General features: G+C 40.9%; 1 protein-coding gene across 10 annotated transcripts in view; it reads left to right on the top strand.

Annotated features, from left to right (window-relative positions):
- The window catches only part of TBC1D1 (TBC1 domain family member 1), a 199,882-nt gene extending 180,411 nt beyond the window's left edge, over positions 1-19,471 (top strand). For all 10 annotated transcript variants that reach the window (XM_075066530.1, XM_075066528.1, XM_075066526.1 and 7 more), the window contains 3 exons: positions 6,620-6,789; positions 12,024-12,194; positions 13,562-19,471. In XM_075066530.1, the coding sequence (XP_074922631.1) occupies positions 6,620-6,789; positions 12,024-12,194; positions 13,562-13,762 (542 nt within the window). In that variant the 3' untranslated portion in view covers positions 13,763-19,471. The remainder of the gene's footprint in view (positions 1-6,619; positions 6,790-12,023; positions 12,195-13,561) is intronic.
- Positions 19,472-19,851: the final 380 nt, after the last annotated feature.

The raw sequence follows: 19,851 nt of genomic DNA, 5'->3' as shown, positions 1-19,851 counted from the left end.
TCTTCCTGATCTTTTAAAGCTTTCTTTGTATGGAAGTTGTTTCTGTGCCTCTACTCATTCTCATTTCCTATCGTGGTAAATAGATTTGAGGGATCAAGCACACAAGGTGCAATGATTTAATCGTGCATTAAAATGACCACTTTCCTAACCTTTTTAATCAGTCTCTTTTTCAGTACAAAAGCAAATAATAAATATATATTTCAAGGAGACTAGTCCTGTTCCAGTTTAAGTCAATGCAAAATATGGAATTGGAAGATACCATGCTGATAAGGATGGAATAGATTATATAGATAAAATCTACATTTGCTGCATTTTTTTGATACACAGCTAGTTATGGTGAGCACAGCGCCTAATCAAGGAACAAGGTTGTGTTCTAAACAGGTTAGCCTCACTGACAATAATTCTCTTCAGGAATGGAATGAAAATCAAGGTGTCATGCACTGAGTTTATAATCAACATTCCTCTTTTCAGTCATCCATGATTAATTGTATTATCAATTGTCATGTGTCAGTATGATCCTGTGTGAACTGCTTGACTGCAGATACACAAAAGACACATGCTTTTAGTTTATGCCCAACCTAATACCTTTGTGACTCCTCAATATATAGATCTGCATATCATGTATTTTGCTTTTAATTTGCCACTGGAAGATTATAGAGCTTTAAAAAGCAAGGAATTTACAGTGGAAGAAAAGGTTGAGATAAGTAAATAACTTACGTGGAACTAGGGTCTTGTCACAGCAGAGGAGCATGTATCAGAGGGGTAGCCGTGTTAGTCTGGATCTGTAAAAGCAGCAAAGAATCCTGTGGCACCTTATAGACTAACAGAGGTTTTGGAGCATGAGCTTTCGTAGGTGAATACCTACTTCGTCAGATGCATGACGAAGTAGGTATTCACCCACAAAAGCTCATGCTCCAATACATCTGTTAGTCTATAAGGTGCCACAGGATTCTTTGCTGCTTTTACAGAGGAGCATGTGAGAGTAAAACCACCTCCTAAAAATCATTGTTTCCCAGAAGCACAAGTCCAGCATTGAAACTCACAATATTTGGTGGCTTTCTTAAAACAACTACTCCTGGAAGTATATGATTAGGTGATAATCTTGAACTGACACCTTTTTTAAATGAAAGTTTCTCATCCTCAGCCATGCCAAAGGCTCAGAAACCTGAAGAAAGATAGAAACCTCAAACTTCTTTTTTAATTGTCACTATTAAGCCAATCTTATGATTTTTGAATGGTTGGAGTTGGCAATACTGCACATAGTGCTGAGATCCAGGTCATTCCTACACAACTGGTCACTCAGTTTTGCACAACCTGGCAGGTTTTGGTTTTACCACTCATTTATTAGATTCCTAGGGAGGAAGAAAAAAAAGTTGAATTCTAGTGTCTCAGATGCAGACTAACCAGGCAAACTGATTTACCTGCCAACTTTTGACTGTGCAGCCCATTCGGTGGAAAGCTACTTACCCTACAGGGACTGGAGTTCTTTGAGAGGTGTTGTCCATATGCACTTTCCATTATCGGTGCATGGGCACCTCATTCACTTGAGTCTGGAATCTTTGGCCAGCAGCATCCAGACAGTATGTATGCACCCTGAATTCTCATGCTCTGCATTGAGGGCATATAAGAACAGAGTGCCCCAGTGCTCCTCAGCTTCCTCTCAACTGCAGCATCTCAAGGATAAGGACTCTAAAGGTGAGGGGTGGTGGGTAAGTTGTGGAATGTGCGTGCAGAGAACACATCTCGAAGAACTCCTGTTACCGTACAAGTGAGTAACTTCCCATTCTCCTTCGCACATTCCACTATTGCTTACTCCCAGGCAGTAACCTCAGAGTCTCTGCTTTGACCACGTCATACTAAAAGCTGTTAAAAATATCAAAACTATTAACTATTCAGTAGAAATTAGCTGACAGTCAAGCAGACTGCCAGCTCCCTCTCAAAGCCAGAGGCACTAAGGAGCACTGGTGCACTCTGCCCTTATATGCCCTTGATGCAGAGCATGGGGGTTCTCAGGGCACACACACACTGCCTGCTCCTGCTGGGTAGAGACCAGGGTGCATGCCAGGATACTGCTGGCTAGAGACTCTGGACTGAAGTGCGTCAGGCACATGTGCACCAATAGTGGACAGGCTAATCTTTCATTCCTTGACTCCTTGCAACCCAATTGCTATGTAACAATGTAGTAGTTAAAGGTACAGTGCATTTAGACTACCTTACAGCCCACTGTCTTCTGAAGGCTATACTCCAGTGTATTAAAGCCATAGGTTATAAAGAAGTTCTGGAGTTACAAAGCTGTGTCATGCCAGAAAGTAGCAAAATTGCCTTTTTCCTTTTTTCTCCATCTGTCTAAGCTTTCAGCACTTCAGAATAGAAGGTCATGTGAGGGTACTGCAAAACAAAGGGTCTCTAAAACCTTCTGTTTACTTAGTGGTGGAGGAGACTTGGAAGAACAACATTTATTCTGTTCCAAGATTGTAGATAACTTGATTTTAAATCCTGATGTCTGCCAGTCATGCTGACGTTAATTTGGATGCCTACATTGCATTGTTGCTGGCTTGCAGCCCACTTACAGCAAGCCTTAGGGATGGATAAGCTCCTAAAACAAATGGGCCTTTGTTCACTGCTCACTATTTTATATATGAGTGAGGGATTTCAGAAGTATATAATCAATCCAGCTCATACCATAATACTGTATAGGTCACTTTGAGTTTATCTGCATCTTTTCTAGGGGCAGGTGTTGGGTCACATAGATGTATTATTCTCTGCTTAATTAGGTTCTGCTTTGTACTTCATCTTTGTTGATTCTTGCTTGGTGTTCTCTGTATTAATATTAAATAATGTAGATTCCCATAAAGAGCAATGTCCTGTATTTTTCAAGTTTCTATAGACACATGAAGACAGATGCTCACTTTCCATTACATCTTTCAAAGCAGCCCTACCTCTTATAGAATGTACTGAATTGGAACTGGAGCTGTTTTCACTGTTTTTAGGATGTCTGGGGCAGAAATATAAGATTTATTATCAGTTATTACATGTGCTTCATGCTCGCTCGGTCCCTCTGTGAGAGAGAGATGAATACAGGAAAGGAGTGAAATGAGTTATGACTTCAGGGTAAAGTCAAGGAACTGTAGGAAACTTTCATTCTGATGCAAGCTTCAAAAGAGAGAATATTTGTACAGAGAAATTTAGTCAGCCAGTGTTTTCTTATGTTCTTCGTTGCACTGGAGAGACTTGTGGTTTTGACATTAGCATTTTCCCTCATTGCTCAGTTTCTCCTTCTATTTGATCATGAAGTCTTGATGTGTTTGGCTATCAGCTTATTGCCATGTAAGTTATTGTGATGCTACCAGTTCAGCAGCATGACTTCATTTGCAGGTTCAAGTAGAAGGAAGAGAGATATGGGAAGCCTTTGTATAAACACAGATATATTCGGTAATTAGCAAACTGAACTGAAAACAAAAATCCACTTACCCGCCATGTGGTTTCCCCCTTCCCTTAATAACTATTTGTAGTATACTGGATACTTCCTCCTGTATGAAAGTCGCTCTTTAAAACCCAGAGCAGATTTTGAGGTCTAGTAGCAAGAGAGTCTATGGAGGAAAAGAGCTTTTTGTATCTCCTCTGGCCAGATGGGTTGTGAGCGGTATCGTTGGCTGCTGCAGGGTTGCTCTCATGTATTTCCTGTCTCCATAAAGACCTGTGCTAGATTGTCAGCTGTTTGTAAAGGAAAAAGGAAGAGATGGAAAGGAAGTTATGCTGAAAGGTAGCTAGATACTGTGGCTGCACTGTGCTGAATGTGTACCAGGATGCTGTCTCCATGGGGCCACTGCAGCATTAATACACAGCCTACATTAGTAAGATATGAAGATACACTACAAATGTGATTAGTAGTGTGGCTTGTTAGGATATTATGTTTATCAGATACTTATATTAAAAAGCAAATAAACCAGATGCTGTTAGAAAACTGATTTATTTAACTCAAGTCCCATACACAGTGTGGTATGTTTTCCTAATGCAGTTTTCCACTTCCCTCCAGTAGATGAGAAACAGGGCTGAAGAAAGATTACACTCTGTCCTTATAATTAAAGTGTAGGTACCTACTGATTTATTAAAGTTCTTTAATTTATAATCCCATTCAAGCTCAGAACTGACAGCTGAACAATAAATTCTGCTGCTTCCTATTACCTCCTCATAGAGTTCTCATGACCCCCTTCAAAAAACATAACACATACAAGAAGAGGTAACACTGTCCAATTTCACTGCATTGCCTAGCTTATACATAGCTTAAATATGTACTGGATGTCTCAGGTGATAACTCACCAACCAGTAGGGTGACCAGATGTCCCAATTTTATAGGGACAGTTCTGATTTTGGGATCTTTCTCTTATATAGGCTCCTATTACTTCCCACCCCTTGTCCTGATTTTTCATATTTGCTGTCTGGTCACCCTACCAACCAGGGCAATTGATCTAGCTAGTGAAACACACAATTGTCACTTAAATAATTGAATAATAATGGTCCTGATGTATTGTGACGGGTTCCTCCCGGGGTGCCAACTGGAACTGGGGTACCCCAGAGCCCACCTGACCCACCAGCCTGGGCTCCCTTTACACTGTACTGCTGTGACGGCCCTCAAGCCCCCTCCAGCACATATACAGGTAGGGACACACCCAGCTGCAGCTACACACAGATGCTGAGATCAGCTCTTCATGGGAAGGCTCAACTAATGCACCTCCCAGTTCCTAAGGCACGCACTCACCTCTGGAATGTAAACCCAAAATTGTACAGTCTTGCACTGCACAGGGAACTGTACAGTGTAAGCTCATTAAATTTGCCCCCTCCCTCAATGTGGAGAGGAATATATATAGCTTTCTGCCCCAAGTAATAACTCCTGCACACACTGGTTTTAGACAAAACAAAAACAAGTTTATTAACTACAAAAGATAGATTCTAAGTGATTATAAGGACAGCAAACAGACGGGGCGGCTCTAGCTTTTTTGCTGCCCCAAGTACGGCAGGCAGGCTGCCTTCAGCAGCTTGCTTGCGGGATGTCCCCAGTCCTGCGGATTCAGCGACGTGCCTGTGGGAGGTCCGCCGGTCCCGCACCTTCGGTGTACCTGCCGCCAAATTGCTGCCAAATCTGCAGGACCAGCAGACGTTCTGCAGGAAGCTGCCAAAGGCTGCCTGACTGCCACCCTTGGAGGGAGCGGCAGGGCGTCCCCCGCAGCTTGTCACCCCACGCACGCACTTGGAGCGCTGGTGCCTGGAGCCACCGCTGCAAACAGATGAAAGCAGTTTACCTAGCAAATAAAACAAAAATGCAATCTAAGATAAATATGCTAAAGAAATTGGATATGAGTAGCAAATTCTTACCCTAAATGATGATTTAAGATGACTAGAGGCTTTTAAGGGCACTCTTCACTTGCTTGCAGCTTGAAACCCCAAGTATTTCTTTCACAGGCTAGAAATCCCTCTAGCCTAGGTTCAGCCTTTCTCTCCCAGTTCGGTCCTTGTTTCTCGGATGTTTCCAAGCATCTCCTTTGGGCAGGAGGAGTCAATGAAGAACCACATGATGTCACTTCCCTTAAATAGCTTGTGCATATGGCAGGAACTCTTTGTCTCCAACTTTAGTTCCCATGCCTTTCAGTGGAAAAACACTGGTATTCTAAGATGGAGTCCAATACCAGGTGACTTGGTCACATGTCCCTGTAGGGTCGTAGCAGCCATGAATCAGAAGCTGTTTATAGTGTCCTCAGGAAGGCTCCCTGGTGGGAGATTAGCATTTTCTAAAACCTATTGTTCTTCCTAATGGCCTTTCCCAGCCAGCCATCTAGAATGATTGCCTTCTGCCTACTGGACGTTCCCCAGGTGTAAACACATTTGTAATAGGTGCATAGACAAAATTTCTAACTTCAGATACCAAAATGATACATGCATACAAATAGTATAATCATATTCAGTGAATCATAACCTTTTCAATTATATATTACATGACCTCTCTTGCATAAAATATATCATAGTTATGCCATAATCATATCATAATAATATTGCTATGAAGAATATGGGGCATAATGCCACATGTGTATCTAATGCTTTAGAAAAAATCACAGCCCACTACACAAAGCATGCATGTGTGGACACATGCACATTCACTCTCTCTTATATGTGGCTATTTGTACACTATTTCGGCAGAGCAGGAGGAGGAACTTATTTACATAGCATTGCTCAGTTCATGCCCTTGAAGCATATGACTTAGCTAGCATAGCTGAAAATACAGTTCCTACATAAAATATATGTATATCTGATCCTTTCAAAAATCCCTCACACTGTGTGTCTCATTGTCTTCCTGTGATGCAGATTCCATGGATTAAAGAAATGTTTCTTTTTCAGTGTAAAACTTTTACAAAAGGTCCGTTTCTGCTTTTAGTGTAAGGTACTGTAAAAAAAAATTGTTTAACTAGAAAACACAATTATAAAAATGCCTGACTGGTGAATATTTCTAGTTTCTTGATCTCTGTAGTATATGCAGGTGTTATACTTTGGAAATTTTACTGTTGTATTATTCTTATCAAAAGATGTGCTTGTTTTATGTACTTTTGGTTCTTCTTTGTTTTCACAGATATGCTCTTTCTTCAGGGATCAGAGGTTATATTTAAAGTGGCTTTAAGCCTGTTGGGAAGTCACAAACCCTTGATTCTGCAACATGAGAACTTAGAAACCATAGTGGATTTTATTAAAAACACTCTCCCAAACCTGGGCTTGGTACAGATGGAAAAGACCATTAATCAAGTATGAGACAATCTGAACATTTACCTATTATCAAGAGAAATTATGTTCTTATTAACAGAAGTTAGGAGCAGTAGTATTCTTTTGTAAAATCACAATGGAGAAAACTGCTTGTGCTATTCCTAGTTGAGAATTGGTTACTAATTTTAGTTTGGAAAATGTTAAAGAAGCTTTCAAACCATATTACTTATATAGTACCTGGGCATCCTTACGTAATAGTTAGTCATCATTAATTGCATTGTTAATTACATTTACAGTTCTGATTTTTACTAAGTGTATTTAATTGATTTTCATTTTGTTGGCAATAATACTGTATCCCAGGTACAGTGCATTCTACAGGATAGGCAGTAAGGTGAGCTGAATGACTACTAGGCTTACCCATTTCCAGAGCCTTGTGCGTGTTATCTTTTCTTACCCACGCCATAGATGTCTCTTTGTTGATGATGTCTGCTCTGCCAAGTTGTATGATGCAGGTTTGTTAATACATAGCAAAATGCTGTGGAATAGCAAACATGTCTTCCAGACAGAGGAGATGGGATGGTACAGTCTCCTGCATTCAGTCATAGTGCTGGGAAACATTGAGTCATCCCTCAAGATGGCAGTTATTCCATTGGGGAGGGAAATGATGAAACATTGCTGTGATAAAAGGTGGTTCTAATGGAAGCACAGTGTAGTCTCATTTATCCAAATCTTTTCCTTGTCCCTCAGTGTGAGGTACATGCTACAGAGGGCATCTGTCTCATGCTGGGGGACAAGGATGGGATTGGGATAATGTGGAGATCTAGATAATAGAGAAAAGAACCACAGTCAGCACTGCGAAGAGGAGGACGAGACCCTGCGTGCAGAGGAGGCCACCCTGCTGCTGAATGGCTCCTGTGGTAGCCAGGGAGACCTCTGAAGCCTCGTCCTTACAGGAGTGACAGAGCAGGGGCATGACAGCAGAGCTGCAGTGTTCTCCCTGCACTGCTGCAGGACCAGTGACACCTGTTCCCAGAAGGTGCCGGGGGATGGTAGGGTGGTTGACAGGATAGAGCAGAGACAATTCCACCTAGCCTGGACTGCAAGGAGGAGGACCTGGTGGCCACCCCACTGCTGAACAGCTCCTGAAATCCCGATTATCTGAATAAAATCCAGGCTGTTTGGATAATTAGGAGTATACTGTATTTGTGGGTCTGTGAAGAACACACATAGCCCATGTTTGCAGTGGTCTGCATATAGACCCTATTATCCTGAAAAGGACCTGGCCATGACACCTGATTCACAGTGAGGGGAAATACAGATCTTAAGTATTGCTATTTTATTATCTGTATTGCTGTAGAGCCTGGGAGCCCTAACCATGGACCAGGACCTCCTTGTGCTAGGTGCTGTACAAACACAGAACTGAAATGGGGTGACTTTTTCCCCTTCCTTTCCCCAAAACACGGTGAGGTTCACTCTGCAGTTGAGCTGCATTTGCCTGTCCGCAGGTAGCCTTGGGGGCGGGAACTGAGAGTGGCCTTCAAACCAGAAGGATCCATGGTGAAAGCACTACAACTCTGCAGAATGGCCTTGGGGGAATGGCTTTCCATTTGCTGGCAGCAATGCTCCTTTAAAACAAACATGCTTATTAAACTAGCTAAGGATTTTTCCCAACACTTAATATCTCCCTAAGGGGGAAGGACATATTGGTATTCTCCAGAGGTAGATTATGTATAGTGCACAAAAGCCAGAATGCAGGGTTTTACAGAGAGACCTATGCCTAGGTGAGCTGAGGGAAAATGCTAGGTCTGAGCAGAAGCGATGGGGTATTTTGCCCTGCATTCAAACTGCTCTAGTTTCAGAGCTGGCAGGTAAAATGACCTGAGGACTGAATAGCTGCTCTCCTTTGATGAGGACTGCTGCTAGAGAGAGCAGCTGATTGATCACAGCTTCTACAAGGCTACTAGGCAAATCCGTATCCTCCCACCTCCCCCAACTGTAGCCTGTGGCTTCCATGCCATAACTTGCCCTAAGTTTGTAAGCTTTTTAGGTGAAATTTTTGATTTGCCTAACGTTCTGTCCTTTTGGATTTGTTGCTTTGGTTATGACAGCAGGGACTTCCCTCCCCTCTCTGAGTGCAAAGGAGTTTGGAAGACAGCGGTCATGACAAAACTAACAGTTTGCCTTGCTGAATTGCATAGATTGATTCTGAAAGTCACAACTCTGTATTTTCTACTGAATCTTTCATTTTCATAGACAATGGAAATCCCATTCATGCAATAAAAAATAGGAAGAATAGTAAGCAGCCAAAAAGGCTCCCTCAGGAGCTCTTTAATGACCTGAAAATCAAAAAGAAATCCTACAAAAAGTGGAAATGTAGACAAATTGCTACAGATGAGTACAAAAGATAGCAAAAGCATATAAGGACAAAATCAGAAAGGCTAAGGCACAACATGAGTTATACCTTGCAAGGGGCATAAAAAGCAATAACAAGAGGTTCCATAAATACATTGGGAGCAAGGGAAAGCTGACGGAAAGTGTAGGTCCTCTACTTAGAGGGGAAGGAGAGCTAATGGATGCCATCAAGAAAGCTGAGGTGTTGAATTCCTATTTTGCTTCAGTCTTTACTAAAAAGGTAAATTGTGACCAGATTCTTAACACAATTAATATTAACAAGGAGGAAGGAACACAAGCCAAAGTAGGAGAAGAAAAAGTTAAAGAATATTTAGATAAGTTAGATGTATACGTCTAACAGCAGAGGCTTATGAAATTCACCCTAGAGTACTTAACAAACTAGCCGATTCAATCTCAGAACCATTAGCGATTATCTTCAAGATCTCCTGGGTGATGGGTGAGGTCTCAGAGGACTGAAGAAGGGCACACATAGGATCTGTTCTTTTTAAAAGGGAACAGAGAAGTGCCAGGGAATTCTGGACCAGTCAACCAAACATGGATACATGGAAAGATACTGGAACAAGTTATTAAACAATCAGTTTGTAAACATCTAGAGAATAATAGGAAAATAAGTAATAGCCAACATGTATTTGTCAAGAACAATTCATGCCAAACCAACCTCACATCCTTCTTTGCCAGGGTTACTAGCCTAGTGGATCCGGGGGAAACTGTAGGTGTGATATATCTTGATTGTAGTAAGGTATTGACAGTCCCACATGACATTCTCGTAAGATGTCTAGATGAAATTACTATAAGATGAGTTGAAAGACCATACTCAAGTAGTAGTTATCAATGGTTCGCTGTCAAACTGGGAGACTATGTCTAGTGGGTCCAGCATAGATCTGGCTTTGGTCCAATATTATTCAATATTTTCATTAATGACTTGGATAATAGAGTGGAGAGTACACTTATAAAATTTGCAGATAACACCAAGCTGGGAGGGGTTGCAAGCACTAGGGAGGATAGGATTAGAATTCAAAATAACCTTGATAAATTGGAGAATTGGTTTGAAATCAACAAGATGAAATTCAATGAAGTATTACATTTAGGGAGGAAAAATCAAATGCACAATTACAAAATGGGGAATAACTGCCTGGGCAGCAGTACAGATCAAAAGGATCTGGGGGTTACAGTGGGTCACAAATTGAATATGTGTGATGCAGCTTCTAAAAAGGCTAATATAATTCTGAGGTATGTTAACAGGAGTGTCATATGTAAGACATGGGAGGTACTTGTCCTGCTCCACTCAGCACTGGTGAGGCCTCAGCTGGAGCACTGTGTCCAGTTCTGGGTGCCACTCTTTAGGAAAGATGTGGACAAATTGGAGAGAGTCCAGAGGAGAGCAACAAAAATGTTAAAAGTTTTAGAAAACCCGACCTGTAAATTTAAAAAAACCTGGTTTGTTTAGTCTTGGGAAAAGAAGACTAAGGGGTGACCTATAACAATCTTCAAATATGTTAAGGACTGCTATTAAGAAGATGGTGTCAGGGATAATCTATGTAATCTTGGTCCTGTTTCTTGAGGTTCCCTCTAATCCTATGTTTCTATGATTCTGTGATTTACTTGTACCTAAACTATGTTTGAGATCCAGCCTTTAATGTTCAGAAGCCCAAACATTTACTCATGCTGCAATAAAACTATTAGGGATCATTTTTATAGTGTGAGTGATAAACAGGTAACATGAATTCTAAGATTGTTACAGTCATCTTATTATATAGCTGATATCGTCTTAAATTATATCCCGCCTGTAGAAATGAAAACTTTACCCCTTGTATCCCAAAGCAAATGAGGGAAATGGGCAATATTTCTCATTACTTCAATGAGTATCTCAGACGGGAATTGACTTTTGACTCCTTTCCAAGAGAAATATGATACAAGAAGTTAAAATAAGGAACAACTGGTTAACTTCTGTACTTGGGGTATTTTCCTGTTGTATCTATATTGCGTGACTCAAGTTTAGTTTTTCATTTGTTTCTGTGATTTGACATTTGTGTCATTCTCTTTTCATTGCATTCAGTGAGGTACTTCGGGGCCTTAGAGTAATACGGTCTACCACTTAGCTTTCCTGGAAATTTGGAAAGCGGATATACTAAGACCACAAGCAAGGGGAAGAACATTATAGTATTTTTTTCCTGTGGCTTCTCTCAATGTACTTTGCTTTATTTTTCTGCCTTTAAAGCGTAAGGTCTCTTGAGCAGGGTGTGGTTCAATATTTGTCTTGATACAGACTGGGGATACTGTCAGTGATTAACAGCTAGTGATTAAAAATAGAATTCTGCTCCAACATGGTTTAATGTTTTCTCTATGAAATCTTTTGAAGTAATAAAATTTTTCAGACACTAAAAATGTTATTATATAACAAGATCAGAAATAGGTGAAGTAGTTTGCACCCACAGTACTTTTATGTGCTGTATGAAGGTAGATAGGTATTATCCACGTTTTACATGTGTGGTGGCTGAGGCACAAAGGGGTTTGAGCTACAGTTTTCAAAAGTGACACCTAAATTTTGGCACCTCCATTTTTTGATGCCCAACTTGACTTAAGTTTGGTACCTAAAAATGGAAACATCTAAAACAGTGGCCACTTTTTATAAACTTTGGTGTAAGTGACCTCTCAAAGTCATACAACAAGTTAATGTCAGAATTTGAAATGATCTCATGTCTGACTCCCGTGCATGTCCTCTGCCCATTGGACATCACTGCCTCAAGACTATGGGACATAAGCTAGAAAAGTACTCTACACCCTAAAAAGAAACCAACAGAATTTTTATGCATTTGATTCTCTTGATCTTCATAGCATCTAATACCGATATATATATATAACAGGTATTTGAAATGGATATCGCCAAACAGTTGCAAGCTTACGAAGTTGAATATCACGTGCTTCAGGATGAGTTGATAGATTCGTCTCTCAATGACAATCAGAGAATGGATAAGTTGGAAAAGGCAAACATTAGTTTGAGAAAACAGAACTTTGATCTACTGGAGGAGTTGCAGGTATAGTTTATATTTCAAGCTAACAAGCCATTGAACCATTGTTTGTACATATTTTCAGAAGAGATCATTGTATAGAGGAGATGTGGGCCACATTTGATCCAGATTAAGGCATAACTGAAATTACTGTCTACAGCATTTCCTATTTACAGTTGGTACCAGGTGGACTTACCAGTATTTAAAACCTTTTAAGTTTGTGTGGAGCAGAGGTTCCCGAATGTAGGGCTTGCTGGTGGCCTATGGAATGCTGGCTGGGGTCACAGGATGCTGGCTCACTGGAGAAGACAGCTAAAGATACATTAATGCAGTCGTAACATTATTTTCGCATTTAAGCAATTGCTGTAGTCAGGCAGTCACAAATGGGAGAGATGTCTATGAGACACATTCTCTATTAAGAGGTGATCCTTGTTATGAGAAAGTTTGAGAACCCATGATCCAGAATGATCAGAAAGACATGAAATAATACATCTTGCTGTCCAGTATCCGACCTCAGTCCATTCAGTCTGCAGTTGTGTCGGTGGCTGCTTCAAAACTCGCCCTTTGTGAGATGAGAGAGACAAGGCAGGTTTTCAGAGATGGTACGGTTGGTCTCTGAAGGAGCTGATCCATTCTGAACTCCTCAGGGCTCCTTCTTTCTGTCTGAGCTGCAAAAAAATATGTTAATACAACTTCTGAGTACATGGGTAATTTAAAGGGAATACGGGGGTAAGAGATGGGCTCTATATTTAGATTTTCAAGCCTCTTGGATCAAAAACAAAAACTTGGAGCTAGATGACACAGTAGGTAAGATGGAATACAGGCCTTTCGATGCTTATTCAAATCCTACTCAGCTAGGTAAAATGTATCCTCTAGGCATGGGAAACATAGTGGCAGGTTTGTTCCTCAATGGCTAGCAGACACATTTTTTCCTTCTGAGTCATAATGTTTCTGCACCTTGATACCTATGGAGTGTAATTTTGTAATGAGTAGATCTCTGGATTAATAGTCATGCTATCTTTAATTAAAAGGTGGCAGCTAATAAATATAAAGTTCTATTAGCTAATTATTTGTAGATTTAACTTTTAATCTGCTCTGTATTATATTCTAGGTTTAATCATACTAGCACCTAAACAATAAAGATTAGAGAGAGAAAGAGGAAAAAATAGATTGTTGTCTGTAGACAATGCTATTTATAAGTAATACTGGGTTTGTGGAAGTAGCAGTACTTACACTTTAATTCAGTGTGTGTTTTCTACATAACTGGAAAATCTGTTGTAAACATGACATATCTCAGTAGGACTTTTTAAAAGCCTGAAGGACTGAGACTCTGTCTGTAAGGTCCACTGGTTTCACAGTTTTTAGAAAATTCTTGTTTTCTTTTTCCCCTTAAGGTGGCAAATGGAAAGATCCAAAACCTAGAAGCTACAGTAGAATTTTTACTGAACAACGAGTGCAAATTGAAGCAATCCATTCTCACTTTAGAGCTGGAGAGGAAAGCTTTGCTGCAGACAGTGAAAGATCTACGCACGCAGACAGGCAGCCCAGGTGGAAAACATCTACTTACCAGGCAAGAGTGCCTGGATGCCAACTGACAGCTGCAATTGTAATGGACCAGATAAGTTCCACTAAGAGAAAGGGAAGAACTGTTTTTTACTGTCATCATTGGGATTTGACACGGTCTTCTTAGCATTGTCCATGCCTTACTGTAGCCGAGTGAGGGGATGGGAGTGTCTGCAAAAATATGAGAAGCACGTTTCTCAGGGAGGAGACTCTTGCTTGTTAACTTATAGAATACTTGTGAACTATAAAATATGCAATATAATGATGGGCAGGAATGAATAACTAAATAACATATGTACACTCCAGATACAATGTACTGGAAATATCTGCGGTCATGGACTCTTCCATAAGTGCTTCATATTTGTTACGTGTGTTCCTTTTTCTATTTAGAAAACTCCATGTTAAATAGTGTGCCCTGTAAAAGGCTGGAGAATTACAGCAGTGAAGAGCTTCTGAACTGACTCTGCCTTTTTGGGACTACAAAGTATTAGCATTCACAGATAGGTTGTGATCATACTTGATAGATTTCTGAGGGTGTAATTCCCCTGCAGCTTGGCTGGGTTCCACTAATCATGTTATTAAAGCCTCTGATAACTGCTTTGTGTGCTTAAAGGTGTTAACTTAGTGGACCCTGGAGAGCTGGACTTGGTTATGCAGAACTATAATTGTGGGGCATTTTGCCATCAGTTTTTATAAAACGTACTGTTTTAATATATTTTGTTTTGACATCCATTGTTTTAGTACTGTTGATTGACATGATCTGATAAATGTACCATTGAAGGTAACTGCATTTTACTTTCTCAACAGAATATACTGACATTGTCATGGTGGAGTCTGTCACTCTCACAGTATTGTAGTGGATTTATCATCATGCCTAAAGGCATCATTTTATTTACTTCTGATCTGCTGTATGATGTCAGACAGCCTCTTTCAAGGAAGTGAATGCCTGCTGAGTTTTAGTTTCATTTGGTACTCGGTGCCCATCCACCCTTTGGAGAAGAACAATATTTAAGACTCTGTCTCTGAAATGGTGGAGGCACTTCAAAGCTTGATTTTGTGCCAGACATACTTAAACTGCTTTATAAAGGATATTGGGCTGAAGTATGAATTAGGACTGTGGCCTATTTACAATGTGTCTTTTGCGGAAGGTTACACATTTTAAAAAGCTCACTTTTCTGTAGTATATAGTGAAAGTAGTCTTCTGGCCAGTTAAAGCATCACTGTTTCAACTACAGGTGCAATAACGTCCAAGGAGATCCAGTTAACTTGTTGTTTAATTAGACCAAATAGTACCACAAAATTGTTCTTCCCCAAACTCAGTGTTACAGGTATCAACTTGCTGCTATAGTAGAGATTAGTATTTCAGATGCGAGTTTCCTAAATTGTCAATTTCTTATTCTTAAAATTTTAGGGCACATTTATTTCTCTAATCCACAATGTGGTGGAAGATCTTTTATCTTCATGCATGTTTCTCTATGGTACATTCTGCTTGCAGCTGTAATGTGCACTCTCGTGCAAATCAAATACCAGCATGTGGATTAAACTGGAGAATTTGCTCTTTAATTTCTAAGTTACAGATTGATTCCTGTAAATTTCTTAGATGTGGCTGGTTCTCCAAATCCACATTGTTTGCTTAGAGTCTAAATTCTATACAAGCCAGACATTACAAATCTCTTTACTTCTTGTATTTTGTTTTTGAATTGAGAAACCATACAGAAGCTCACACTTCACATGTTAAAATCTCTTTACATCATACTCTTTTACAGTTTGAGGGCTAAGTTATGTTGCATTTGGACATCTTGGGGCCATTACTCATAGATTGGCTTTTTACATTAAACAAAAGAGCAACAGAGAAAAGTTAATGATCCATGCCAAAATTTATGTTTGCACGTTTTGTTGCATCTAAGAACAAAAACAAAGTTCTCTGTGTGATAGTTCAGAAGCTAATATGTTAAGAGTTTCCCTGAGATCACAGTATGATTTTTAAATAGTTATTAATGAAAACTGATGGACATCAAACTTTTTTAGACACACTAAGAGCCCCAGTTGTGAACTTGGGACCTGCGTCTGTATCTTTTGGCTTAGGATGTATATTTTTGGTATGACTCAAGTAGTGCAGTAATTTGGCTCGTGTTCTGCTTCTCTCCCAGTGAAGTGGAGGAAAGCCTCTGGCCCAAAGACTATTTCAAGAATTTATTTTCCTTCAGACAATATGATGCTGAGTTGAAATGGGGGCTAGAACAACTGTTCGCAGAGGAGAGTGTGATTAGTAGGTAGGCATCCGTTTTCAGTCTCAAGTGTCCACATGTTTGTGACTGTTTGATTTTGCCAAGAAGCAGAGCTTTCCAGGGTGAAACCTGTCCATGTACAAATGCACCAGATTTTGCTAAAGTTCCAAATAGCCCACCTGACTGACACACTGAGGCCCAGGCCATCCACAGCACAGGAGCTGAGCATTAATGGGACAACTGCATTAGGATCTCCCTTGCTTACGTGGCATCAGATGAGTGTGCTGTTTCTGTGGGATCATTTTCCTGCCTCTTCTGCCCTGTGCCACTAGATCTCAAGGCGGGGAGGGAGGGTAGGATGGAAGAATGTGGAATAAGGGAGGTGCCCTGCTCCAAGTCACCAACCCTTGCAAAGCCCAGGCATTTCCATGCAGAAATGAGAGAGAAATAATAAAGCTTGATGCTGTTATGACACCCCAACACACACCTTCAGCTCCCCTCTGCTTCTGGGGACTCTGCCAATAGCAGTATAGTTCTGTGTTGCTGGGGGAGAGGATCCTGAACTATCCCTACGGCTGGCTGCTGTATCAAAACAGAAAGCAGCTCCCTTACCTGTAGTTAAGAGATACTAGTGAGTTGGAAACCCATAAATCCATGTCCTAGCCCCAAAAGGGAAAAATCCTCTCTCCCTCCCAAGGGAACGGTCTGAGGAAAGCTGCAAGTTGAAGCTTACAGAATTTTCTCCCCCTTGCCTCTCCCACAGGTGATTAGTCTCTGTCCTTTCCCCCACTTCCCCCGATGGTGTGCAGAAAAGGGGGAGAAAAAAGAAAAAGGGGAAAGGACAGCGACTTCCCAGGATTCCCCAGGAGATGGTCCCAAGAGTTCATTCCCATGCACAACTTGTGCCTTACGAGGTGCTTTGCTGTGCTCGTTCTGTGAGTAATATTGGGTGCTGATGACGCACAGTAGCGTACCAGGTCAGAGATGCACTGTGAACAAGAGAGGGTGTCAGCCAGGGCAGAAGAGAGACTTGGCCTGTAATGTGGCAGGAGCTAGTCATGCCGTCTATGACAAGAAAGAATCTGCTCCACTAGTGCTTTGCAGTCAACAGCACCCCGTGGACTATGGAGCTGGTCTGGCGCGTGGAATGCCACCCTGCAATAGCAGGCTTTCTTTTCCTCGTCCTGCATCTGAGGACATGCCGCTGCCCTCATTGTTGGCTCGTTGGCATGTCTATACCTTGGCCTGTTTATTTTTAAGAGATCATTATATAGAACCTGAGAATAATGACACAGCGCCCATCATCTGAGGAGGTTGATGCACTTTACAAAGGTGAGTAAGCGTTATGATTCCCCTTTAATACAGAGTGAGGAAGTGAGTCACAAAGGAGCAGAGAGACTTGTCACAGGTTGCACAATGTGTTAGTGGTAGCTGGGACTAAAATCCAGGTCTTCTGAGTCCCAGACCTGCGCTCTCAAACACTAAATAATTCTGCCCCTCGTTGGTTACTGCAAAATCTCTGGCTTTCTCTGATGTTACTATGGTCTTCAGAGACGTGATATTTTCTTTTCATTTTCAATTCCCCTTTTTCCTTCCCTTCCCTTCCCCCCTCCAAAATGTACACTCCACAATGAGAGCACTTCTTCATGCTTTCAAAGGAGGTGGATAAACCTTAGGCCAGATTCTGTGCTGCAACTCTCAGGAGAGAGAACACAGGAAGGCAGAGGGGATCGATGGTGGCTTCAGCCTACCTTTGTGGCTCTCAGATTCTAGCACTAATTAGAGCAGTGTCTTGGGGCTGGTCTGACTACTAACAGCTTCCTCAGACTTTCTAATGTGCTGTTCTGCAGCCCAGAATGTCCAGAGGACATGGTGCTGGAGTAGTGTAGAAAGCAGAGCATGGGCAGAGCACGGGCTGGAATCTGACCCAATGACTGTAATTACACTCTTCTCCCGTTGATCTCACACCCACACACCCTCAGAGCCTGATGGGCAGGCGTAGTTCAGCTGGGAAGCTTGGCTAATGGAGAAGAATGGGAGCCTGAGGCACCATGAATGTATTTTCATATTGGAGGTTTTGGGTCTTTGGTTTTTCAGCACAAAGTTGAAATTTTCCATGGAAGCCAAATACTTCACATTAAGAATTTCATATAGTCAAAACCCAATTTTCTGTCCAAAACCAGGTTTGATGGAAAATTTCTGATCCACCCTACTTAATACGCCCCATTAATGTATGCGTCCCCATTTCTGAGACACACCTCGATATTACAGAACTGCTGGAGCAATCTGTAAAAAAAATTCTTCCCTATTACAATTTCAGAATTTGAATATTGAACTAAAGCGTTATTTGTTGAGTGGAAATTAAGCTCTGTTTGTTTCATCAGTGCTTGCTGTATGGGGGCGTCTTGTGTTGGGCTGTGGGACTCATTTGAAAGTGGGTGTATTGGCAAAAAGGGTAGACCTTTATTTGGGTGGTTTGGACACTTTCCCTTTCTTGGAGCAGATTAATATTTGTTAAATTGGTTCCCTTTTCCAGGTTATTGAGGGGTGAAGTAAAGAAGCCATTGGAAATGCACAGCAACAAGAGTCTGGGACCTAAAAGACCTGGGAAGTGTGCTGTGTATTCCTGAGTGCTATCTACTGGTACTTTATCACCTAACTCTTAACAGATGTACAGACATCTCTTTTATAGAGCACTCCTATTACACAGACAAGGTGGGCTGGTGTCAGGGGGCAGAGATGCGATGGGCAGCAAATCCTTTTGGCCTGAGGGTGAGAGATTCTGTCTGTTTTTGCTAGTCATTAGGAATCAATTGCTAGGTCTGGGCTAGAGAGCAGGGATGAGAGCAAGTTCCACAAAAGGACATAGAATTTCGTAGAATCCTATTTCGCTCATTGGTCAGAGGAAAGAATGGGGTAGAAATGTGAGTTCCTTTGGGCAGGGGAGAGCATCTGGGGAGGTTGGAATTCTACAATTGAATATTAATGAGAACCTAGCATGGGCTTTCTTTTATGTTGTGGTCACATAGACATCCATTAATTAATAGAAATTCTGTAGCTGGCTCGCGGGAGAAGAATAAACCACATTTTTACTTTATATGCATACACCTTTCCCATTCTTTTCAGTGCACGTGTCATGTCTATTTGAAGACAATTTCACCCTTATTATGGAATAAGAACAACACATCTGTCAAGTTTTAAGGCTACCCAGTAATGGTCTCCACATCCAACCTTAACAATTACACATTTCTCCCCTTGAATTTAAGAGACTTAAGACCATTCCTGCGAGCCTTACATATGTGAGCAGTCTCTGGGCAGTACTATTGCGAGTGACAGGAGTGAAGCTTTGCATGATCATATCCTGAACTTTATTCCTGGTTTCTAGCTGTGTAAATGATTTTCCATATATATTTTGTGTGTATACAACATATAAATGACTTGTATTTTTATATCAGTGAAATTAAGTTTGCACATTGCAGTTTTTACCCAGTAAATTTAAGTTTTGAATATTAACCTCTTCTGGTCTTGTTTTATCAAATTACTGTAGTGATAGTGTGTGTGAATATTGATGTTTCCATTACACTCATTTCCACCTGTATATTTTTTGCTATAGTAAGCACATTCTGCATGGAGGTTAGTGCGCTATAACTGAATATACAGCTGATTAACAAAATGAAAATAAAGCACTGGAATATTGATATAATTTAAAATTGAAATCTATTTGTTGGGCTTCTATTGTATAGAGCAAAAACAATTAATTTGCTAAGGTTTGAAAGACCCAAGTGCCATCCAAGTCAATGATGTATGAAACTGTAATAATATTTTATGGAGATATACCTATCCCATAGAACTTGGAAGGTCATTGAGTCCAGCGCCCTGCCTTCACCAGGCAG

The sequence above is a fragment of the Chelonoidis abingdonii genome, chromosome 5 (genome assembly GCF_003597395.2).
Source record: "Chelonoidis abingdonii isolate Lonesome George chromosome 5, CheloAbing_2.0, whole genome shotgun sequence".
Lineage (NCBI taxonomy): Eukaryota > Metazoa > Chordata > Testudines > Testudinidae > Chelonoidis > Chelonoidis abingdonii.
The sequence above is the reverse complement of the archived record's forward strand: the minus strand, read 5'-3'. Positions and strand labels throughout refer to the sequence as shown.